Source organism: Ochotona curzoniae, unplaced genomic scaffold (genome assembly GCF_017591425.1).
Source record: "Ochotona curzoniae isolate NIBS_2020 unplaced genomic scaffold, NIBS_Ocur_1.0 contig_3520, whole genome shotgun sequence".
Taxonomy (NCBI): domain Eukaryota; kingdom Metazoa; phylum Chordata; class Mammalia; order Lagomorpha; family Ochotonidae; genus Ochotona; species Ochotona curzoniae.
In genome coordinates, this window is record NW_024465894.1 from 21540170 (window position 1) to 21565273 (window position 25104).

At 48.4% G+C, this 25104-nt stretch overlaps 2 protein-coding genes and 1 long non-coding RNA gene across 3 annotated transcripts in view; all 3 read right to left on the reverse strand.

Moving 5' to 3' along the window:
- DTD1 (D-aminoacyl-tRNA deacylase 1) overlaps positions 1 to 8449 on the reverse strand; it is a 107557-nt gene extending 99108 nt beyond the window's left edge. Inside the window, exons 1-3 of the mRNA XM_040981792.1 lie at positions 8360 to 8449; positions 6428 to 6518; positions 3249 to 3484 (exon numbers count right to left, since the gene is read on the reverse strand). Coding sequence (XP_040837726.1) covers positions 3249 to 3484; positions 6428 to 6518; positions 8360 to 8402 — 370 coding nt within the window. The 5' untranslated portion in view covers positions 8403 to 8449. The remainder of the gene's footprint in view (positions 1 to 3248; positions 3485 to 6427; positions 6519 to 8359) is intronic.
- A 3721-nt stretch (positions 8450 to 12170) lies between these two features.
- Positions 12171 to 13074, reverse strand: LOC121157162. The gene is made up of 2 exons (XR_005883989.1): positions 12931 to 13074; positions 12171 to 12431 (listed from the first exon to the last, which is right to left on the reverse strand). It is a non-coding gene; the product is annotated as an uncharacterized LOC121157162 (long non-coding RNA).
- Positions 13075 to 15806: 2732 nt separating this feature from the next.
- The window catches only part of SEC23B (SEC23 homolog B, COPII coat complex component), a 29141-nt gene continuing 19843 nt past the window's right edge, over positions 15807 to 25104 (reverse strand). Inside the window, exons 16-20 of the mRNA XM_040981794.1 lie at positions 24190 to 24351; positions 23013 to 23099; positions 20568 to 20723; positions 20192 to 20257; positions 15807 to 16508 (exon numbers count right to left, since the gene is read on the reverse strand). Of these exons, the coding sequence (XP_040837728.1) occupies positions 16419 to 16508; positions 20192 to 20257; positions 20568 to 20723; positions 23013 to 23099; positions 24190 to 24351 (561 nt within the window). The 3' untranslated portion in view covers positions 15807 to 16418. The remainder of the gene's footprint in view (positions 16509 to 20191; positions 20258 to 20567; positions 20724 to 23012; positions 23100 to 24189; positions 24352 to 25104) is intronic.

Consider the following 25104-nt stretch of genomic DNA (forward strand, 5'->3'; position numbering starts at 1 on the left):
TTTAAAAACAAAACAAACAGACAACAACCATGTTTTCTGAAGCAGGCATTTGGCCAAGTGGCTAAGCCACAGGTTAGAACATGCCTGTCCCACGCCAAAGCACCTGTGTGCAATTCCCAGCTTGGGCTCCTGCTTCCTGCTGATGTCGTCTCTGGGAGGCAGCACTGACGACTGAGAGACAGGTGCCCTGACAGCACGTGGGAGACCTGGACAGACCTGGCCGGAGCTCCTGGCTGGGCCCCCCAGCTGCCGTTTGCATTAAGGGAACAGACCAGCAGACAGGAGCTCGGACAGTTCTCTCTCTATGTCTCTCATCTCTCCCTCCCTCTCCCCATTTCTCCGCCTATGTCTCTCCCTCTTTCTCCTTCTCAAATAAGCTTTAAAAAAATGTAATCAGGCCTTGACATCACAGTCCTTGCCAAAGTACACAAAATGGAAAGTTCACTCACATTGCTAACATGATTTAAGTATAAAAAGAGTAGAAAAATAAACAAATCCATAGAAATTAAGAGCTAACTGTGAAGCAAGAGCTACAGGTGGTCTCATGGCTCGCGGAGAGTTTTGTTTGCATGAGCAGCTGGGAGGGCCTGGGCAAGGTCAAGGTCATCCAGCACATGGGCAGTGTTTGAAACTGAGATGTCCGCCACTGCTGTTGCCTCAGCTCCATGGCGCTTTGTGCTGCTCTAGAACATTCCCCACCTCCTGCCTTGTCCGCCTCCTCTGCTTCCCATCTGCATCTGTCAGGCCTCCTGGCCTCTCCTACCTACTCAGCCACGCTCAAGGACATTCGCCAGGGTTCTGGATGGACACCAGGTTAAAGAGAAGAGAGCGGCACAGCTGGAGGCCAGATCTTCCTTCGCCCTGGAACCAAGATTGAATACAAAGCTATAGAATTGTTTCTGCTATGGGATGCTATATGGCCTTGTCCTAAAATCCTGACTTGGTGGCAGGTAGCCAAGCCCTTGAGCCATCATGTGCCTGCAAGGGTGGATATGAGCAGGAAGCTTGATCTGGAACAGAGGCCGAACTTGAACCTGAGTGCTTGGCTACAACACGTGCACATTGTGAGCAGTATTTTGACCGCTCTTCTTAACATCTCACCCACATGAGACTCTCAGATTGAAATCTTGGCTCCTGGAAGCAGCCTGGCCCAGGCCCAACTGTTACAGACATCTGGGGAGTGAAAGAGCAGATGGGAGCTATCTCTGTTTCTGTGTGTTTCTTTCCAGCTTTCAAATAAAATGAAGATAAATAAATGAATTTTTAATTTAAAAAGGGGAAAAAGGGATTCAACAAGATAAAGAATGGAGAGATCTACTTTGTAAAAGGCCTGAAACATACAAAGCCCAGATGGGGTTCCCCAGTAGGTCACACAATGATAATAACCACAATTTTGAGAGTATTTGAGGACAACACAGTAATGACTTTGTCCTCCAGGTTTCCTAGTCCACACAGAACCAAGAAACGACTCGGGATAATATCACCATGGAGACCACAACAAACAGGAACCAAGACAGGAGGCTCTGCTGCGCAGCCAAACACCTATCACTGGGTTTGTGCAGGAAGAACTGGGACTGGAAAGGGAATGCCAGAACCATGCATGCCCTGGGTGGAGGTGACAAGGAATGCAGAGAAGAAACCAAAGTGACAACGATCTTCTCTCTACTCAGACTTCACAATAAATAGGAAAAACTAACCAGAAATGCAAAATAAAGTTTCAGTTATAAAAGCAAAACTGAAAAGAAATATGAGGCCTCAGACCACAAGGTCAGCACAGAAAGCCACCACCTACAAGGCCAGCATCCCATAGGGTTGCTAGGGGGGTCTGGCTGCTCCACTTCTGATCTAGCTCCCTGCTAATGCACCCAGGGAAGCAGCAGAAGATGGCCCAAGTACTTAACCTTCTGCACCCATGTGGAATGCCCAGATGAGGCTACTGACCCCTGCTTTTAGACCCACCCAATTCTGAGCACTGCACCATTTGAAGAGCAAATCAGTGGTTGAAAGATCTCTCTCTCTATATATATATATAGCTCTCCAATCCAGCACTCTGCTAATATACTGGGGGAAAAGTAAAAGATAGAACCTGCATAGGAGACCCAGTCGAAGCTTCTGGCTCCTGGCTTCCACCTGGCCAGTCCTAGCTATTGCAGCTATTTGGGGAGTGAACCAGCAGTTAGATCTGTCTTTCCCTCCGTCTCTGCAATTCTGACTGTCAAATAAATAAATAAATCCTTTTCAAAACTAACTTCATCTGTTCCTTTTTACTTCTTTAATACAGCTGCAAAAAATTAAAGGACAAGTGCTGGCACAGTGGCTCAACAGGCTGATCCTGCTATTTGCAGTGTCGGAGTCCCATACAGACATCAATTCTTTTTTTTTATTAAGAATTGTGGGGTTTTTTTTTTTTAAGTTGGAAAGGCAGCTATATAGAGAGAAGGAGAGACAGAGAGAAGATCTTCCACCTGCTGGTTCACTCCCCAAGTGGCTGCAACAGCAGGAGCTGAGCCAATCTGAAGCCAGGGGCTTCTTGCAAGGTTTCCCACATGGGTGCAGCATCCCAAGGCTTTGGGCTGTCCTTAACTGCTCTCCAAGCCACAGGCAGGAAGCTGGATAATAAGTGGAGCAGCTGGGATATGAACCAGTCCCCATATAGAATCCAGGTGGGTATAGGCCAAGGATTTAGACTACCATGCCAGTCCAGGACATCAGTTCTAATCCAAGCTGCTCCACATGTGGTCCAGCTCCCCAAATACAGCTTAGCAAAGCAGCAGAGGATGGCTCAAGTCCTTGAGAGAACTGGAAGAAGCTCCTGGCTTTGGATCAGCTGAACCCCAGGTACTGCAGCAATTCATGGAGTGAACCAGCAGATGAACAAGATCTTTGCCTCTCTGTCTCTCCTTCTCTCTATAAATCTGCCTTTCCAATAAAAATAAATAAAGCTAAAAATATGTACATACAAATTAAAGGACATTATGGCTCCTACTGAGGCTCACAGTAAATTTGTCTTCCACATGGCTGACGAAGCAATCAAAGGGACATCACTGTATGGGACCCAGTGCTAGATTACTGCAGACTGTCACAGTGTGCCAGGCACAACCATGGGGCAGCGTTTAGCAAGACAGCAGCAGCCACCACAGTTAGAGTGAAACAAGTCATGAGCATCAACAACAATTCTCCCGGGAAGGAGACACCGCGCCTCCAGCTGACTCGGTCCTCCACTCCTGGGGCAGCCACCCTCAGCCTACCTTTGACGAGCTCCGGCCGGTATGTCTTCCGCAGCTTCTCCAGGAAGCTGTTGTAGAAGCCCTCCGCCTGCTCTGAGGGCATGGCAAGGTGGAAGTCAGGCTTGTTGCCCTTGAGCACGCACTGCAGGGTGAACTGGCTGACGCACAGCACCTCGTACTGCTTGTCCATCACGCTCTTGGACCAGTGCTTCCCGCTCTCATCCTCAAACACGCGCAGGTTTAAGATCTTTCGGACCCTACAGGGGTAGAAATAGTGGTGGGAGGAACCCAAAGGATAAAACACCCTCAATACACATCCCAGGAATTGTACAAAACAGGAACATAATGATGATGATTGCGTGGCTTACAGAGGAACGACCTTAGCAGAGTTATTCGACCAGCCCAAGGCACAGTTTTCCCATCTGTAACATAGAAGTCCTATCTCCTGGAATGATTTGGGGATTTCCCCCTTTCCTACCAGTCCTTCTGGGTCGTGATGGCTATAGGAATGGGAGGGGGAGCCCTTCAAAGTGCAAGACGTGTCAAAACAGGGGCCCGCTGTTAATCTTCCATGGAAGAATTCAATCTTTTTTTTTTAAGATTTATTTACTTTTATTGGAAAGTCAGATTTACAGAATGGAGGAGAGACACAGAGAGAAAGATCTTCCATCTGCTGGCTCACTCCCAAAATAACCACAATGGCCAAAGCTGAGCTGATCTGAAGCCAGGAGTCAGGAGCTTCTTCCAGGTCTCCCACATGGGTGCAGTGACCCAAGGCCTTGGGTCATCCTACACTGCTTTCCCAGCCTATTAGCAGAGAGCCACATAGGAAGTAGAGCAGCCAGGATATGAACCAGTGCCCATACGGGATGCTGGCACTTGCAGGCAGAGGATTAGCCAGTTGAGCTATTGTGCTGCCTTTGAAGAATTCAGTCTTAGCACAGAGATCCTGAGAGTCCATTTCTACACCTTTTCTCGGAGCTACTCCAAACGAACGATCCAGCTAGTACTCTGCGGGAAAACTTACCACTACTAAGTAAAAAAAAAACATTTGGAAAAAGGCACCTTGACAACTCTCACCTGCTCCCCAAGCCAGAGGGCAGCTCTCTCCATCGCATGGATAATGACATAGCCCCCTTGGCAGGGAAGCGGCCCAGGCCGAGTTTACAAGTTCAGCCTTGAGAAGCACGGTGAAAAATCACCTGCCTAACAGCTGAAAGCCTGCCTGGACAAGTGTCTGTGTGCAAGGACTCGATGGCTCCTATCCCCCAGGCGCCCTCTGTGCCAGGCACCACGCATCACCCCCACACCACAGCCAGGACTGCCTTACGTTGAGTCACATCTCTGACCCATCTCTACTACAGTCACAAAGATCAGACCCAAAGCCCTGTGTCTAAGCACTGCCCCCTCTGCTGTGTGTCCAGGGACAGCTAAGAACCTGGCAGCACTGCTGCAGTGACACAGCACTGTCCTTGTCAGTGACCACCACCTCATGGAGAATGAGGTCCCACGGCTGACTTCCTATCTCGTACAAAAGGACAGCGGAAGGCCCGGCAAAATAGATTAGTGACTACATCCTTGCCTTGCATCCACCTGGATCCATATAGGCGCCGATTTGCGTCCCAGCTGCTCCACTTCCTATCTAGCTCCTTGTTTATGGCCTGGGAAAGCAGCAGAAGATGGCTCAAAGCCTTGGGACCCTGCACCCGTGTGAGAGACCCAGAAGAAGCCCCTGACTCCTGGCTTCATGTCAGATCAGTTCTAGACGTTGTGGTCACTTAAGGAATGAACCAACAGATGGAAGATCTTTCTCTTTCTCTCTTTCTCTCTGTAAATCTGTCTTTCCAATTAAATATATATATTTAAAGGACAACAGAGTCCGAGGCCCCAGGGGCAGCATAAACAGCTTGTAGCATCTCAAGTCAATGTCCAAGAAGGGCTGAGGAGCAAGGAGAGCACAGAAGGGGCTGACCAAGAGAGCCAAGCACACAGCAGCAATGGCAAATGCCTGACCTCAGTAACCAGAGCACCTGCTTCAAGGTCAGACAGCCCATATTCCAGGTCAGCCTCAGGCCTCTGGCCGAGTGGGTGGGCAGGACCTGCAGCAGGGGTTTGTCTATGCGGTCCAAGTTCTTAGGCATACATGTACAACTGGGCATTTGGAAAAGCCAATAGAGTGCACAGATCAGGTCTGGCATGGTGACATAGTAAGCTAATCCTCTACCTGCAAGCACTGTCATCCATATGGGTGCCAGTCCGTGTTATGGTTGCTACACTTCCGGTCCAGCTCCCTGTTCATGGTCTGGGAAAGCCACAAAGGATGATCCAAGGCTTTGGGTCCCTGCAACCACGTGGGAGACTGGGAAGAAGCTCTAGGCTCCTAGCCTTGAACCAGCCCAGCACTGGCCATAGGGGCCATTTGGAGAGTGAACCAGCAAATGGAAAATCTCAATCTCTCTCTCTCTGTCTTCCCCTCTCTCTGTAACTCTTTCAAGTAAAAGAAATAGATCTTAATTTTAAAAAAGAAAGAAAGAGAAAGAGAGGGGTGGAGAAAAAGTACCCAGATCACTTTGTGTCCAAATTTAAAAGAGAAAGCACGTATAGGAAAAGAAGCTGAGCTTTTGCATTAAAAGAAAAAGAGACCCAGTCCTCACCAGGAGGAGCCAATCAGAATGGAAACTAAACGGGCCTCCTCTTTCCCCATCACTGTCCGAGCAGGGCAAGTTTTCAGACTACCTTTCAGTATCCAGATCTGAAACTGGACAATAGATCAAGGAGACAGACACAGAGCTCACCCAAACACAGAGCACTATGGGAGTCCCAGCATGGTCACCATATACCCCATTCCAACTCAGGGACTGAGAGAGGGCAATCCAAAGGCCGGTGTGGTGGCATAGAATGGACACTGGTTCACGTCCCAGCTGCTCCACTTCCAATCCAGCTCCCTGCAAAGGTACCTGAGAATAACAGTGAACGATGGCCCAAGTGTTTAGGCATCTGCTACCCAAATGGGAGATGCAGACAAAGGCCCTGCTCCTGGTTTGGACTTGGCCTGGTCCTGGCTGCGGTGGCCAGCTGGAGAGTGACCAACAAATAAAAGATCTCTCCCTCTCTCTGCCTCTTTCTGTCTCTCCCTCTCTAACTTTGATTTTCAAAACAAATAATACATTAAGAAGAACAAAGAAAAAGAGGCATCTTACATGTGCTCCAGTTCCTTCTGTGTGTCTTCCAAAGAAATTCCCAGCAGCACACAGAGGCCCCGTCCAATGGTGCTGATCTGCTCACCTCCAACTGCAAGGAAGCACAAGGCAGAAGAAACTGGGAAACGCCCACAGGTACCTACAGGAAGGCCTTCCATGCCACAGAGCTGCCTCACAACCCCGGCACTTCACATCGCTGGGCACAGAAAACTGAGAGGAGTCCAGAATGCCATGCAAGGTCACTAACATCCACCCACGCCACGTAAGGCTGGGAAAGGACGAGAGCTGCCGAGCAAAGAACTGGCACACGGCAATCCTACCCGCGTCACCTTGGGTGAGACACCTGAAACTTCCCACAATTGAGCGTGTGTCCACCAAAAAAAAAAAAAAATAACACTGCTTTTCTTCCCCTGGGGAACCCTGTTCAACATCATCAATTCTCATAAAGGAGAGTTCCATGCTTTTTGGAAATCAGCAAAGCTCAAAATATGACACAAGCAGCACAAAACAGAAAAAGTGATGCGTTTCCTTCTTGCTGCAGCCCAGAGAGAGACGGCTGCATACAGACTGGGCTGCACGTCTAAGCTTTGCCTCAGCACACTACTCTCGTGCCCCGGCTAGGTAGCAAGGTTACCTAGGGAGCCAGGGCTGTCCAAAGCTGTGCAAACCAGGACTGTCACCCACAGAATACATCTTTGGGCACACACTGCTCGCATCTGGGTGCTTAGCCAGATACGTATCCCATTACCCTCAGACAGTACCTCATATGCTGGCCTGGTACCTGGGCCGAGATTCCTCACGGTAGGGTGAACTGAACCCCATATTTCAAATGGAGCTCAAGATGGTTTTTGAGTGTCTGTGCCAACTTCTTGCCAAGCATTCTTACTGTGTCTTATTATTCATGCACTGAGCTGACATTCCACTCAGTAATAAAAACGTCCTCTTCGTCATTTCCTTGCTGTTGGTTTCTACTGGACAGTAAGTCATAGATATATGGACCCAAGGGTTCAGATCCCTTTCACCCACATCGGGACCATAATGGCACTCCCGGCTCCTGGCTTCAATGTGCCCAACCCCAGCAGCTGTGGCCTTTTGGGAATGGATCAGCAGGTGAAACAGCTCTCTCTATCCCTCTCTGTAATTCCGAAGGGAGGCAGAGGGACAGGGAGGACCAACGGACGTCAGGCCTCCATATGACATGGTTTGTTGAGGGTATTCTCCTTTGCGTGTAGGTTACACTTTGTGGACACAAGAAGGCATGCTTGATACAGATCACTTTGAAAGGGGAAGGTAACTGGAACGATCTGAATGGAAACAATCCCAGCCATAAAATTTTCAGGAAGACAAAACTCGTCACTCAAATTTTTCAACATTCGTCTTTCTACGTGACCTGGGTTTTTGAAATGACTGCAAGTTTCTCTACCCATCGGCTAGACCCGTGCCTCAAGCACCCAACAGAACGCAAAGGGATGAATAATGGCTGGGCATTTCTTGATGCCCAGGAAATCACGGGGGGCTGGGAGTACTATTTCGTCTTGAATTCTTGGGCGTCCAGGCCGGGGGGCTGGGTAGTGTTGTGTGTCAGCAGGGTGGTGGGCGCTGGTCACGTGAGGCATGCTGGCCGCCCGTGCGTCTCACCGGCCGGGCATCAGGCTCCTGGCAAACTGGGCCAAATGGAGCATTTAAAACCGAGAGCGGCAACCGGCGGGGCTCCTCCTCGGGGAACGCTCCCCGCGCGTGTTCGTGCACATGGCCAGGGGATGCTCGCAGGTGCACAAGGACCCCAGGCGGGAGAGAGAGTGGGTCGCGGGCCGCGCCGGGGCCGACCAGGCACCGACGACGAGGGCGCTCTTCGGCTCCCGAGGACAGCGAGGAAAGGGGGTCCCCCAGGTGAGACTGCCGGTCGCGGGGCCCCGGAGCCGCCTCACTGACCTGTGACGCTGGCCCGGGTGACGCGCTGCACCACGGCCTTCATGGCGGCGCCGAGCTCCGTGCGGCCTCGGCCTTCGCGGGCGGCTCTGCGGCAGGCGCCCTCTGGGGGTGACACCCGGAAGTGCGCGCGGCGGTCCCGTCAGCCCCGGTCGGCCACGCCCACCCCCGGCGGGGCTCCCAACCCGCCCACGACCGTCAACCCCGCCCACACGGGCCGCGCCCGCGCCGCCTAACCGTAGCCCCGCCCCATGCTCCGCCCCCACGCCCTGTCCTTGTTCCCCAATGGCGACTAAACCCCAGCTTTGTCCTAAGTCCCATTGCTAACTCTGCTCTTCCTGTTTCTATTCGTCTGTCCCCAGACTGTCCCAAATTCTTGCTGTCCCGGAGGCTTGTCAGATATTAGACCACAAAAGGGTCAGCTGCCTGAAAAAGCCAAGTAACTTATTAATCTGTCTTGGCCATTTCATGATAGTAAATAGGTTTCCATTGTAGAATTGATTCTTCCTGTAACACTGTGGCTTACACCTGCATCACTTGTGAGCATGGATAACAGCCCCTGCTTCGCCACTTCAGATCTAACTCTGGTGCTAACGGCCTGGGAAAAGCAGTGGAGACAGGTCCAAGCGTTTGAGCCCCTGCCACTCATGTCGGAAGACCAGCAGGAAGCGCCTAAGATCTAAATCTTTTTTCCATTAAGTCAGTGTGTCCAAATATATTGACCTAAGATCCCTTTATAGACTTAAAAATGATAAATGAGGACCCAGACTCTATGGCTAAATCCTCACCCTGCGAGCGCTGGAATCCCACGCGGGTGCTGGTTTGTATCCTGGCTGCTCCACTTCCCATCCAGCTCCCTGCTTGTGGCCTGGGAAAGCAGTCGAGGATGGTCCAAAACTTTGGGACCCTACACCCACATGAGAGACTAGGAAGAAGCTCCTGGCTCCTGGCTTTGGATGGACTCAGCTCCAGCCATTGCAACCATTTGGAGAGTGAACCAGCAGATGAAAAATCTTTGTCTCTCCTTCTCTCCATAAATCTGATGTCTTTCTCATGAAAATAAACCCAGATGGCTGAGTTCCCGCTGCTCGGGCTCTGCCCGGCCCAGGGCCACGTGGGCACCTAAGGACTGAACCAGCATGTGGGAGCTCTCAGTCTCTGTCTATGCATGAAAGATATAGATCACACAATGCACAAATATATGAATATACCTTTTCAAACGCCATTGTGTTATAATTGCCTGTAACACTCAGTTTAGTGAGGCCAGTGACATGAGGTAGTAGGTTAAATTTCTGCCTGTGGTGCCATGTGGGCACCAGTTCATGTCCTGGCTGCTCCTCTTCCAGTCCAGCTCTCTGCTCATGGCTGGGGAAGCGGCAGAAGATAGCTTTAGTGCTCAGACCTGCAGGGAACTCCAGGTTCCTGACTTCAGACCAGCCCAGCTCCAGCTGTTTTGCCCATTTGGAGAATGAATCAGTGGATGGAAGACTGTCTCTCCTCTCTGTAGATCTGCCTTTCAAATAAAAATAAGTAGCTCTCATGCATATACATATATATTCAGTTTAGTAACCTGCTGTATAGGTTTGCGTCCAAATGCATACTTAAGGAAGTATAAGGCAGTGTAGAGAAAGACCCCATGATGCAGTTCTCAGCACTTACCCCCATTCTGCAGGGATGCTTGCCAGTACTTGACTGGAAATGATGGGGCCTGTGATGGGAGAGTGAAGGAGAGGTCTAGAGTAACAGGGTCCTGACTGACCAAGTATCAGCTGAGAAAAAAGACAGCAGCAAGAGCAGTGCTGTGGTCTGTGGAGTGGTCTGCATGTCCCCCAGGGGCCTCCGTCCTGAGGGGTTGGTCCCCACAGTCTTGCATTTATGGGTGATGGCTTACTGGGTTTATGACCCATCGGAGGTGAGAGGGCTGGCTAGTTTCTGTCTCTCTGACCTCCTCCCCCACCATCACCACGTGATATCCCACTCTCCACCATCCTCATCAGACACCACACCAATGGAGCTGCCCCACCTTGGGCTGTGGACTCCCACAACTATGAACTGAAATGCATTTTCCTCCTTCCTCAGCAACCACTTTCAGGGATTTTTTTTTTTTAAGATTTATTTTTATTGGAAAGGCAGGTATACAGAGAAGGAGAGGCAGTGAGGAAGATCTTCCATCTGCTGATTCACTCCCCAAGCGGCCACAACGGCTGGAGCTAAGCCAATCCTAAGCCAGGAGCCAGGAGCCTCTTCTGGGTCTCCCATGCGGGTGCAGGGTCCAAGGCCTTGGGCCGTCCTCGACTGCTTCCCCAGGCCACAAGCAGGGAGCTGGATGGGAAGTGGGGCTGCTGGGATTAGAACCAATGCCCATATGGAATCCCAGTGCGTTAAAGGCGAGGACTTTAACCGCTACGCTATTGTGCTGGGCCCTCAAAATAAATAAATCTTAAATTAAAAAAAAAATACCCAGGGTGGGTGTAGGACGGCCTAGGCTAGGTCTCTGCCTCTGCTGAGCCATGCGTAAGCTGTGTCTGGGTATGGACCAGGCTTGGCTGGGCTGTAGTACCCAACAAGAACTGAAATGGGTGAGGGCCGGTTAGGAAAGACCACTGTTCCTGTGGGACAGGTGGTGGACTAAGTAGGGCTGGCTCATGGACCCACCGGTGTGCGAGATCTGGCACTGGGAGAGATCTGGATGGAGGAGCCTGGGGAACTCTTCTCTGGGGACACACTCCCTGCAGGTGAGTACAAGAGCCAAGACAGAGAGCAGCCCAGACCAAGCCAAAATACAGTACCCACTGGCATACATTTGGCACAGGTCGGGAGCAGGCCAGGCTGGGTCAGTCCATATCACCAACTGGCAATTCCAAGTGCCAGAATGGAGTGTGGGTCAGGCTGAATCAGGACACAATATCAGCCAGTCCACATGAGGGCAGGACTAGGGGCTGGCACAGCTGGGCTAGGCTGTAGCCCCACCAATGTGAACTGGAATTGGGCGTGGGCCTGGCCTAGCCAGGCTACAGCACCCACTAGCAAATGCCGAGGTGAGGCAGTCTGTATCTGGCCAACACTGTGCTGGGGAGAGCAGAGGCAGATGAGCTTTGCATTCATAGCTGTGAAGGAGTAGGCTGTGTGTAGGAGCTACAGAAAGGGAGGAAAACCAGCTGAAGAGCGGCAGGCCAGCCAGGCAGGCCAGCCAGGCAGGCTCTGCGTGGTATTCACATTGTGGTTCCTAATAGCAGGCCGTGTGCAAAGCCCACCACGCTGAGCCTTCATCCTGAGCTGCTGCAACACCCTGCTCGTAAGGATCCCCTTTCGAAGCAAGCTCACCTGGTGAGTCTGCTGCCTGCAAGCCGGGATGACCAGCCCAGAGACTGTGAGGCAGTTACACGGTTGTCCTGACTCAGCACTCCCAGCACCCACAGGCGGCCTGCCATCCAAACCCGCTGGAGAAACATGGAGTGTCTGCTCTGGTCCCGAAGAACAGACCACATCGGTACAATTCAGGAGTCACGACCTCATATGGAACCCTCTTATGCAGGACCCAGATTGCAGCTGTACATCCCGAGTGCAGCATGGAAATGTGCTGCCTCTAACCTTAACGGGCTCACTAAGATGGGGTCTAATGCAAGCACAGAGCGGCTGTCGCCAGTTCCCGAAAACTGGCCAATGGAGGCTTAGTGTGCAGTTGCATGTCAGCCTCCCACTCTAGCGCATACAGAGGAACCCTCCCTGTCCAGTCTCTCGAGGGAACACCCATGGCACCCAATGAGTAATTATAATTTTTACAGAAAAATTACAGTGGGTGCTTTACACAAACAAAATGGAAATCAAACCATTTATCAAGATTCAACGCTGAACCCAAGTTCTGCTTTTCAGAGTCCAACAGCGGGTCATGACCCTGGGCCACGGCCACCAGTCCATGATTTCCAATAATTGAGGATTTTTTCAGTGATTGGAACAAAATCTTCCCGAAAGGTGATAGTCGTTTCCACGTAAAACCCTTTAGGAGGCTCCAAGATTTCACTTGTTGGAGAGGAAGCTTCTGGTGCTGGGACCTCCTTTTGTTCCACTTTATCATCTTAGAAAGAAAAAAAAAAAAAAGAACGGATTTATTACAGAAAATTAAAGATTTAAAAAAAAAAAACATAACCACTGTGGTATTAAGATGTTTTCCATACATTCATAACACCCACTCAACTCCTTGTTTCTACAGAGTTCCAAAAGACAGGAAGATTTTCCTACTTCTTCGCTGCTGAAAGTCCTGTAAGCTTTTGCTTGCAACAAGGGTTCTTGAACCGGATTCGGCGTGGGAGGGCACGCGTGCAGCTGAGCGGGTGAGATGCCCAGGTGTGATTCCCCGCTCGCTCCGGGCTCCAGCATTCGGAGGTGAGAGGCGGCGCCCACGGTCCCTGCCCTCTCCACAGGACTCCAGCTTTCAGCCCGTCCCGGCTTGGCTCAGGTCTGACCTGGCCACTGACGGCTCTGCAGAATTACCGTGAGGTTTAGGGCCCACAAGAAGCCTCCCCACCACCTGTACCAGAGCGGGTCCAAGGGCAGGTGCCGGCGGAGAGCCCTACCTGCTAACTTCCTCTTGCGGTTGAGCAAATACACCGAGCCCAGCACGGTCCAGGCGCCCACCGCGTAGACCACAGACATCCGCCGGTACCATAACGCCGCCAGCTTGGGTTGCATGTCGCCCCGGTGGAAGGCCTGGGTCCTCCTAGGACCCGGCAAAAGGAGGGACTACCGGATAGCGCGTCTCAGCCACCAACGGGAAGCCGGCCACCGATGCATCTTGGGAAGTGTAGTTCCAAACGTCGCAGTCCCTGGCTCCAGGGAAGCTAACGTGGGTAGGGAGACCCTGCCTACCACGTGATGGGCACCAGATGACAGCTTCTCTGGGCACACTTATCATTTGGGAAATGATTATGCCAGCTTAACGAAGCTCAGATGGGGTTTGAAAAGGTCAACTCCGTCTCCTTTTGGCGGCTCTCAGATCTAAACCTCAACGTTCCTTCTGCCCTTTTTTCCTTCCTGGGCTCAAATCTGAGTGGATATTGGATTCCCCCCAGGTTACCAGCAGTCCTTCCCGCGTGGTCTGGGTCCCTTTGCTTTGCCTCCATCATTGATACCTAACTCCTGTGCCCGCCCATTTCTCCTGACTGACGTGGATCCTTCCACCCGTGGGCCCGCCCACCTTTCAGCTCCTCCTCCTACACATGGTTCTGCATCTCTGAAGCATCTGACATCACTGACACTGCCTCCCTCCCCCGTGGCTCAAACTATTAAAAAAAAAAAAACTATCTTCAGCCCTACAGAAGTCCACACCTACACAAACGAACCCTAAATGGACCACTGACTTCAAATAGAAAAGCTGAAGATATCAACTAGGAAGAAAACATAGCAGAAAATCTTTGTCATTGTGAGGTAAGCACAGATTCCTAACAATACAGAAAGCAAAAAATTGATGGCGTGTTTTGAAAAATGAAACTTTACCCCTTTGTAGTCACAGCCAAGGAAAAGACAAACCATAGCATATGCAAAATATACATACATCCAGGATATAGGAGGCCTTCTTACAATTGGATTAGAAAAAGGCAACCCAACTGAAAAATAGCACGTTTGGATGGAATGAAAGCTAGACATATGGCCAATAAACACAGGGGCCTGATTTATCACCAAATGTAACTTCTGTATTTTGGGACCTGTGTTATGTTGCCTACAATGCTGGCGTCCCATAAGAGGGCCAGTTCTGGTTCCTGCTGCTCTGTTTCTGGGCCACCTTCCTGCTGATGCACCTGCAAAGGCAGCGTACAATAAAACAAGTGCTTGGGCCCGGGCACTCATGTCAGGGACCTGGATGGAGCTCAGGGCTCCTACCTTGGGGCGGGCCCAGCCCTGGCTATTGTGGATGTTTGGAGAGCAGACCTTAGTTAGAAAATCTTTCTGTCATTCTTCCCTTCAAATAAAGCAAATCTTTAAAAAATCTGCATTTTAGCATTTTATAATGTGAAACAACTACATGCCTGTTGGGATGGCTAAATTTGGCTTAGGAACATCAGGAGTTGTAAGAATTTGGAGGAACTACAGACACTCACTAGTGGGAACATAAAATGCTACCTTTTTGCAAAACTGCATCTTTTTCTTTTAAAAAAGAAAACATTTCTTTTTATTGCGAAGTCAGATATACAGAGAGAAGGAGAGACAGAGAGAAAAATCTTCCATCAGGTGATTCACTCCCCAAGTGACCACAGCTGCCAGAGCTGCACTGATCTGAAGCCAGGAGCCAGGAGCCAGGAGCCAGGAGCTTCTTCCGGGTCTCCCATGTGGGCGCAGAGTCGCAAGGCTTTGGGCTGTCCTTGACTGCTTTCCCAGGCCACAAGCAGGGAGCTGGATAGGAAGTGGAGCGTCCAGTAATGAACTGGCACCCATACGGGATTTCGGCACTTGAAGATGCAGAATTAGCCTGTTGAGCCATGGTACCAGTTGCAATTTATGTATTCTTCATGAAGGATCTCAAATAAAAATTGTGCTGCCACAATGAAACTAATTCTACACAAAGGCACAGAAAATAAAAGCTTTTTGAAATAAAATGTGACCGTTCCCCACTCAGGAAGAGAAAGGCATAACATAGAGCAGAGAGACAAAGGGCAGCATACACCTTTCTTTATCCCTTTTAAATCTTTTTTAGCTGTTTTTTTTTCACTATTTTTTTTTAGCAGATACAGCTTCAGACAACAACAGAATGCATCCAGATGGTCTAACACGTGGTCCATGAGCTCCCAGTTTTCCCTCTCCACATATTACCTCTGACACACCATTTACCTCAAACTTTTTTTTGCCAGTTTTTCCTTGTGAGAACATAAACCCCAGAATAGGAAGTTTCTATTGGCTTTATTACCAGTGCCTGGAACACTGCTCCATTCACAGCAAGTGCTGAATGGCTGTGGAGTGTACAAAAAATAAGTTTTGGGAGAAAATTATCTGGGGCCTAAACTTTGACCTAGCAAAGCTGCTAAGTTTGAAGACAAAGGACTTGTTAATAAATATACTTAGATCCAGTGCATTATCTCCAAGGTCCTTTTTTTGGAAAAGTCATTCGAGATGACAATATGCCTTAAGGAATAAAAGGAAGAGTGGGACTAACTCAGCATCCAAAGATTCCTGGGTAACAGCCATATAACAAGCCTACAAAAACAAAAGCCCAAGACCAAGAGGAAATATCAGGGAACTCTAGATAAAGAACAGACTCCATAGAACCAGGAGACAGAAGTTCTTTCTGTCTCTCTCCTTCTCTCTGTAAATCTCTTTTAAATAAAAACAAGTAAGTATTTTTTTTAAAAAAAGAAAAGAAAAAATAGAAAACAAAGTTCTCTCTGAGGAGGAGAGTAGATGAGGGAGGCAAGGCTGATGGTATCTGTTGCAATAACTCTTAGAATCAGGTGATCTCTTTTGTTTGGAGTGTGCTTTTTAGGATCATGCGGATCCCTGACTGGGATGCCCAGGGCAACAGGTGTCACTCTGCTGGAACCGCTTACGTTGGCAGCCACGCCTGAGGTTTCCTGGCTGGGCACACTGCACTCGAGTCGGTGCATCTCCAGCAGCTCTGCCTCAATACGCTCGCATGTGTTTTGAATTTCCTGGGTTTCTTAACATGTAGGTGGTAAATGAGTATTAAGTTCAGGAAATGCTTCATGAAAGAGTTAAAACAAACACACTTCTCAGAAAATCAAATTTGTGCTTTTTTTTCAGATTTATTTCCATTAGGACGATTAAACTTTTCTCTTGTAAACAAGCTGCCAAAATACATGACCTCTGATTTTATATAAACTATAAAAGTTAGGATCCCAAAAAACATAAACATGTACCATACCACCAGTTATGACCTTATAATCTCATGGTGCAGGAAAAAGGGCAGAGATCAGGAATACAAATAAATTATCATCTCGGGTTGCATTCAGAATTCCCTTTCATGACCTACTAAAACCCACCAGGAAAGTGAAAGGAATGTCATTAAGCCTTCCCAGACAACTGTGAACATCCTCCCTTCCCGTTCCCATTCGGCTCAAGCGGCACTGGACACAGCCAGCTTCTTCAGGTGATCCATGAACACCTGCAAGCTGACGTCATCAGTGAGGATGGGTGCGCCGGTTTCCTGAAACATCAAGAGAAAGGGTTACTGGCTGGAACTGCAGTGAGAAGGCTTCTCTGCCACACACCACTGACAGGGCTGCCCTGGACACTCGCTGCTGTCCCTCTTCCCTGGCTCTCCCCTGGTTTGTTAACAGAAACTGGCCTCCTGATGCATTAAGATCAAGCCACGCTGCTGGCAAGGTCTGAGCACCTGCCTTTCAACTGCAACCCTTCTCTATGGTCCTGACAGCTCATCCAGAGCTAGCTCTGTGACAAGGAGCCTCCTGAAGCCCCTGCACCATCCTCTCACTCGCCCCACCCTTTGCCAGCACGCAGGCATCCACGATTAGCAGCCACGTGACAAGTGTGGATTCACAGACCGGTGGGTATGTGAGGCAGTCAGCATCTCCACAAAACCAATGGGTAACTGCAATATCAGAAAACACCTACAATCTTATTCACGTTGCAAGAAAAGATCGAACTGCAAAGAAACCTATTTGTAACAAAACCTCAACCTTGCAAAGCAAATCAATACATGTGGGGTAAATTTTCCATATGCACAGTAAGAAAACACGATGCATAAACCTCAAGCACTTTGGCATCAAGAAAAGATTTTATAATTCAATTTTCCAAAGGTACGCTCACATACATTTGAAACACATACTTATTAAGTGATAATGTAAATCCCAATTTCTCTATTTTAAATATATATATATTTAAAGATTTATTTATTTTATTGGAAAAGTCAGATATACAGAGAGGAGGAGAGACAGAGAGGAAGATCTTCCATCCAATTATCCACTCCCCAAGTGACCGTAATGGCCAGAGCTGAGCCGATCTGAAGGCAGGAGCCAGGAGCCTCCTCCAGGTCTCCCACATGGGTACAGCAAGGCTTTGGGCCGTCCTCGACTGCTTTCCCAGGCCACAGGCAGGGAGCTGGATGGGAAGCAGGGCCACTGGGATTAGAACTAGCACCCATATGGGATCTTGGCATGTGCAAGGCAAGGACTTTAGCCACTAGGCTACCACGCTGGGCTCTTTCAAATATATTTTTACAACATACAGCCTGTATACTTAGGCTATGCCATCTAAGCTTGTGGAAATACACTCTATTTCACCAAAAGAAAAAACTGCGTTTTAACTGCCTATAAAAAACTGCGCTTTTCAGAACACTTAACCTTCGTTAAGCAACAGATGATAGTATCATATAACTACTCATCAAGGGGAAGGAGTGGCTGTATTAATATCAGATACAGTAAAAGAAAAATTGTCATAGACAAGAGAGGGGCCTTAAATATGATGATTAAAAGATCAGTCCAGCATGAAGACACAGCAGTCGGCCATGCATATGTCTAAACTGAGCTACAAAACTTGTGAAAAAAAAAGGCTGACAGAACTTCAGTATTCCAACTCAAGAACGAACAGAACTAGACAATCAGCAAGGACACAGGAAGAATCAGATACTGCCATCTGCGAGCAGATCCAACAGACATTTGTGGGACACTATCCAACATCCATAGAACACACCTTTTTTTCAAGTGACCATGAAATATATGCCAAAACCAACCACATCCTGGGCCATCAGACAAACCCCAACAAATTTACAGTAACTGAAATCATACAAAGTACGTTCTTCAGCCACACTGAAATCAAAAGGACAAATAACAACCTGCGCAAATACATGCAAACAAAACAACATGCTCGCAGGAAAAGAGCAGTATACATCTGCATTAGAACAGAGGAGGGGCTGGTGCTGTGGCACAGCACACTAAGCCTCCACTTACGGTGCCAGCATCCCAAAGGGGCACCAGTTTGAGTAGTGGCTGCTCCACTTCCCATCCAGCTCCATGCTTGTGACCTGGGAAAGCAGCAGATGATGGCCCAAAGCCTTGGGACCTTCGACCTGCATGGGAGACCTAGAAGAAGCTCCAGGCTCCTGGCTCCAGCCTGTCCCCAGCCATGGCCATTATGGCTATTTGGGGAGTGAAGATGGATGGAAGATTATCTTTCTTGTGTCTCCCGTTCTTTCTCTACGACTCTGCGTTTCAAATAAAGAAAACAAAACAAAAATCTAGAAAAAGAGTAAAAAAAAAACAAACAAACCTAAAGCAAAATCAAGAATGGAAATTAATGACTACACAAAATCAACAGAATTAAAAATGAAAATACAGGAAAGTCAATAAAATGAGGAGCTGGTTCTCTAAGAGGATCAATCAAATTACCAAAACTCAGTTAGGACTGACACTTGGATCAATATCAGCAAGGAGATAGACTCTATGAAGACCTAATGGATGATAATGGAGTAGTACAAGCAATTTTGCATATTTATTTGATAGTTTAATAAAATGGAGCAAATTTCTCAAAAACACAAAGCATCCAAAAAGTTCATCTAATATGAATTCAAGTCTGGCTACTCCACTTCCAACCTCGCTTCCTGCCAATGTACCTGGGAAGGCAGTGGAAGACAGCTCAGGCCCTGGGCCCCTGCTCACCATGGTGGGGCCCAGGAAGGAGTTCCTGACTCCTAGCTTCAGCTTGACCTAGACTTGGCTGTTGCAAGCATTTGTAAGTGAACTAGTGGGACTCTGTTTTCCTGTTTACTTTGTCATTCCGCCCTTCAAATAAAACAAACAAATAAATCTTAAACACACACACAAGGGCAATTGATGAGAGCAGGCATTTGGGTCAGCCTGTTTGGGACCCCCACGCATCATAGCAGAGTGCTTGCTGGGAGGGAGTCCTGACCACTTCTCTTTGCTGCAGCTGCCTGCTGGTGTGTGTTTTGGGAGACAGCTGACATTTCCTAAGTACTTGGGTTCCTGTCACCCATGTGTGAGCCTGAAATTGAATGCCCAGCCCCTGTCTTTAGCCTGGCCCAGCATTGGCTGGTGTGGGCACTTAGGCAGTAAACTAACAATGCAAGATACTCTGTCTCTTTGCTCTTCATATAAAATGAAATTAGAACAACACAACACAAAACAAAAGGGCACCAGGAGAGATGCTGGCAGTGATGAAAACATTGCACACATCCTGACTGCATCAATGTCAGTCTCCTGTTTGTGATACTATATCAGTTTCCAAGTTACCTTGAGTGGAAAATAAGTAAGGAGTATAGGAGTCTATATTATTTCTTACAACTGAATGTAGATTTACTTCTTCTGCAAAAACAATGTTTAATTTTAAAAAACATTATAAGAACACAGAATGAGAGATTCAGACACAAATGCTGGCACCAGCAGACTCAAAAGAAGGGAGGAGGAGGAATAAGAGACTGAAAAGGAGGAGGAGGCCGGGCAGACCATGCAACAGCTTGGCAAAGCGGCACAACCAGGAAGGCTTGGGGTTGTACCTCCATGTCCCGGGAGGACTAGGGGTTTCACCTCCACGTCCAGGAGGACTGCAGCACGGGGATTACCACACAGTGTCTGTCCGACACTGGACAGTGGCACTGGGAAAGCAGCTGTGCTTGCAGTGTCTGTTCTGATGCTAGCACCTTACTCTGGGTCCCGTGGGAGAGGACACACCCAAGCAGCCCTCTCCCCACTTTGCTCTACTGTTACTGAAGTCCACCCTCTACTGCATTCCCAGAAAATATTCAAATTTTTCTATCCATGGGCTCAGAGAGATGCAACTGTTACAATTTTTCAAGCAAGTTTCAAGCTCCAATAGCCTGGTTTCCTCCCCAAACACTGATCAAGTTCTTACCTGGCCCCAGGCAAACAGGTTATTGTGTGTCTGAGATGGGTTCACTTTGGATAGAAGAAATCGAGCCTTTAAAAAAAAATTCAACATTAAAGGCATTAATTCAGCACAGTAGGAAAAAACACAAAGTCTTTACATTTCTTTGGTTAAGTTGGAAATTTTGTTTAAGGCACAGGAAGCTATTTCTTTGGGGAAGCCTACTCTCTTGCCATTTTGTGAAAGATCACAAAACATGAAATAAATACTTTATGTTGGCAATTTTCTGCTTCTAAAAATGCCAGCTTACCTCACTACATAAAACAGTAGCTACCTGGCCGGCTCCGTAGCTCCACTAACAGACGGTGAGGCACAGGCTGTCAGAGCCGGGCAGCTCACTCACCTGACTGCCGCCGTGCTCCGTATTGATGTAGCGCGGCATGGGGAAGCGCGCCTGAAGGATTTCCTGGGCATCATCCAGGGGAGCCTGCAGCAGGTGCCTGAAGCTTTCGTACTCTGGCATGTCCTGGTATCCAGCTTTCCGCCACTGGGCCACAGTCTACATCAACAGAAAACCACCAAAACTGCTGGGGGAATGCTGCAACGACATAGCCCCCAGAGCCACCATTTCCAGTGAGGAAGTCTCCCACCAGAAGTGACCCATGGCCAAGGGAAGCAAAGCAGAACTGACTAGGAGGAGCAGCTGGACCTGGCAATGACAGTGCACCTAGGACACATCACCTGCATGGCTCATCCATCATTCGCACCTGCTGTTGCCTGCCTACCTGTATGGACCAAGGTATTAAGCTCCCGGATCAGTCAGCCCGAGGACTCATGGCCTTCCTGCTTCCACTGCTCCCCATCAGTCTAGTCTCTTGCCCCACCCCTTACAGCCAGGGGTTTCACCAGCACCCTGATGGGAACCCCTGCCTTCTCTCTGCTAACAGTGCACACATTACACCCCACACCCAGAGCTGCTGGCTCCTCCCACTGAACCCTGAGATGGGATTCTCTTGGCAGAGGAGATAAAAAAAACCACATAGATCAACACATGAATTAGGCTATGAGGAAGAGGCAATGGAGTAAAATGTGGAATGTATACAATGCTTTTCTTTCCAATTAGACTAAAACATTTTATACCTCATTCCTCAACAACTGCTCCAGGAAATATCTTACACACACAGGAGACCAAGAGATATTCATTAACCGATTTTTGTGTATTTGTAATGAAATTGCAGTGTATTTACATGTGATGTCAGCAATACTACCAAAGGGCAAGGGAGAGGGAAAATGGGAAACTGACATACTAGTGTGTTCTAACAACACGACTGACACACATACACACACACACACACACACACACACACATTCAAAAGGCTTGTACAAAATGCAAGTAACAGCAAGCTTATTTCAGTGCAAAACTTTTTTATATTCCCTGCATGTGGTCTTCAAAAAGGTTCAGAAGAAATGTAAATTATACAAGAACTATGCATGAACTTCAAAAAACATTTTTCACTGAAATAATTATCTTCTGCTTTCAGCTGTCCATGGAGTTTCTGCAACACTACATCTCTTTAGATGCTCCTCCTGTGGCCAGCTTTCCCTTTCTGAGTTGCCAGTTGCCTTTTCTGAGTATTTTTTCTGCTTCAGAACCCCTTACCTGCACTAGGTACTTAGCAGATGTGTGAGTGCATGAGAATGAATAGCCAGAGCTGTCAACAGGAGGTGTGCTGAAGGCAAAGCAAGCTAATGTCGTCAGCACTGCCATCCAAGAAACAAGTGGGAATGGCAGCTGGTTGGCGCAGGGCTCTCGGCCCGCCCTTCCCAACAGTCTAGCACTGGGGGCAAGTGGTTGGCACCACTACTACCTAACATTTAGGGGTAAATTCTGACACACAGCAGCATTTTGTCAGGACATTTGAAATCAGTTCTTCTTTTTTTAATGATTTATTTTTATTGGAAAGTTGGATTTACAGAGAGGCGGAGAAACAGAGAGGAAGATCTTCCATCCATTGATTCACTTCCCCAAGTGGCCATAAGGGCCAAAGCTGAGCTGAACCGAAGCCAGGAGAAAGGATCTCTTCTGGGTCTCCCATATGGGTGCAGGGTCCCAAGGCTTTAGCCCATCCTCAACTGCCTTTCCAGGCCACAAGCAGTGAGCTGGATGGGAAGTGGGGCTGCCAGGATTAGAACTGGTGCCCATATGGGATCCCGACACATACAAGGTGTGGACTCACTAGGCCACCACGCTGGGCCCTTGAAGTCAGTTCTAATGTTCAGGCACTAGAAAGCCAAATCAATCCCCAAAGCAATGGACGGGATACAGAACAAGAACAAGCATAACACTCAACTAAAAGGCTTTTGTTTTTCTCTTCCCTCCGGATGATGCATCATCACTCTAAGGGCATCATTCCGTTCACAGACCATGAGTACCCCTTAGGAAAGAACTGTCACTGAGGGCACCGGAGCCCTCCTAATGCAACACTCCTGGGATCACCTCATATCATCAGAGAAGACTTCTCCCCCAAGTGCCACTCCAATTGAGACACCAGCAGCAGGTACAAAAAGTTTACTGAAGAACAAACTTTTTTTGTAATTTTTCCTAATAAGTCAGAAAGTACTTTCAATGACTTAAAAGGACCTTCCAAGATTTCTTTTATAGCACATATTATTTATTAAATACACAAACACCCTAAGGGTGTTTGACAAGACTTTATTAACAGAATGAAAGCCAATGTACTCACCATAATAAACTCTGGATTTTCTAAGCTCAAACTCCTGTTTCAGATGTCATTTTTAAAAGAGCTCTAAATCAGTAACTAGGAAGAAAACAAGACTCTCCTCCTACCTCACCAAGGTAAATGACAATCTGGAAGAAGGTGTCCATCAGCAAAATTCTGTCTGCCAGGATACTGCTGCTGTCCAGGAGCACGGGCTGAAGACAGAGAGAGATGGCAGGCATGGCTTGGTGCTGAAGAGGCCCAATCCACAGGGACACCCAATGGCCCCGTCCCCACGAGGCCCAATCCACAGGGACGCCCAATGGCCCCGTCCCCACGAGGCCCTATCCACAGAGACGCCCAATGGCCCCGTCCCCACGAGGCCCTATCCACAGAGACGCCCAATGGCCCTGTCCCCACGAGGCCCGATCCACAGAGATGCCAGCACTGCCTCACACTCACGAGGCTCGATCCCCAACAGAGGTGACTGCTCACAAGTGGGCCCCAACACTGGGATGTCTCTTCATCCACACTGCCGCCTTCTGACCCACAGCTCAGTGGTTCTAAGTCATTCCTTAGCAAGCAGAAGGGGCGGCACAGTATCTTGGCATCTGGGGCCTGGAAATCACTGCAAACACTGTTTTGTGTTTGTGAAAATATGTTTAATCACTTGGGAACATTCATTTCCTCTCAAATCTACCACAGCTATAAATAAGGGGGAGAACAGGGATGCCAATATGGAAAACAGTACTTACCACAAGTTCTTCAAGTTTATTATGAAATGTATTTTTATACATTTTGCTACTTAAATAACAAAAGAAACCTGTACACATTAAATAAAAATGGAAAATATGTCCTCATGTATAGTAAATAGTGACCTGCCATTTCTACATGGTTCTCTGTTTTTGCAGGTTTCTTAGAAAACACCACTTACAAAACTTTCTATTTTTATTTTTCTCAGGTAACAGTTTGTTGGCTAAATTTTGTGAATATAGGGTTACTTATTTCTTTGTCTACTCTTGACCACTGCATTACCTAATTCTCCATTTTAACTGTATGCAAATAGCCTTACATGTCCTTTTCTTCTTGTGGCTATTTCCAACACTCAAAATTAGGGCTTAACTGCTATAGAAACTCAACCTTTTCTTTTTTTTTTCTTAAATAATGCTGATCTAAAAGTAAATTTTCCAGGAAAAAAAAAAACATAAGCAAAATTAGATGATTTCCAGTCTCCAGAAAGCCTGTGCGCTCACGTATGGGAGCGTGCACACACAGGTGCACCTGCACACACGTGCACACGCCTACCTCAGGCGGCCCATGGAAGGAGTAGGAGTAGAGAACGGGCTGGATCATGATGAGGGACTGCATCAGGTCCTGCCGGGCAAAGTGGTGTCTGTAATAGGACGACTCGTCAGGGCTGTTGTTAAACACTTGCAGGAACGGAGACCTTCTAAGGTGGAACATGAACTGCAGGCACAGAGGGAGAGACAAGTGCACGGAGCTGTAAGCTGCTGGTTCACGCACCTCAGCGCTCACACAGCTCAGCCCAGCCCCTAGGAGAGGCCTCTAAGCTGAAGCTTCCACGCCAAAGTGGACAGACTGAGCAACACTGACTTCCAGAGACCTGGGGCTGCTCACGAAGTCAGGCCATGTGGGAAGAGGCATCTGGGGCATCTTCTCATGTTAAGCAGTGGTGTGGGGTTAGGTGTGGGGCAGTGACAGGCCAGCACACTCTCCAGAGCTACGGAGTCAGGGTAAAGACCCTGAAAGCTGCAGGTCAGGGACCACACGCAATGGAGTGCAGAGGGGAGCTCAGGACCCCAGCTGGCAGGAGTGACGGGTATACAGGGGAGACAATGCTGAAGAGCTCACAGTCTTCACCCCAAGAATTAGATGGTGGTGGGAAGAGTGGGGAGACTTTCAGCTCACTCGGCAGAACAGACAGACATGAAAACAAGCTTCCTCGAGAAGCATATGAAGCTCAGAATACAAAGATGAAATACTAACGCGCTGGTTTTCAATAGTATCTATGTGCAAGGTATAGGGTGCTAGCCCAGATTAATTCTTCAAACAAGACCTCAAGCCCCTTAGTTACAGAAGAGGAGACCCACGCACAGAGGGTTGGCCAATGCAACTTGCCCACAATCACCAAGCTATCGAGAGGCAATGTTAGGCTCTTCAGCAGCCCACCTGGCTCTGCAGCCAGGGCCAGGGCCCCCT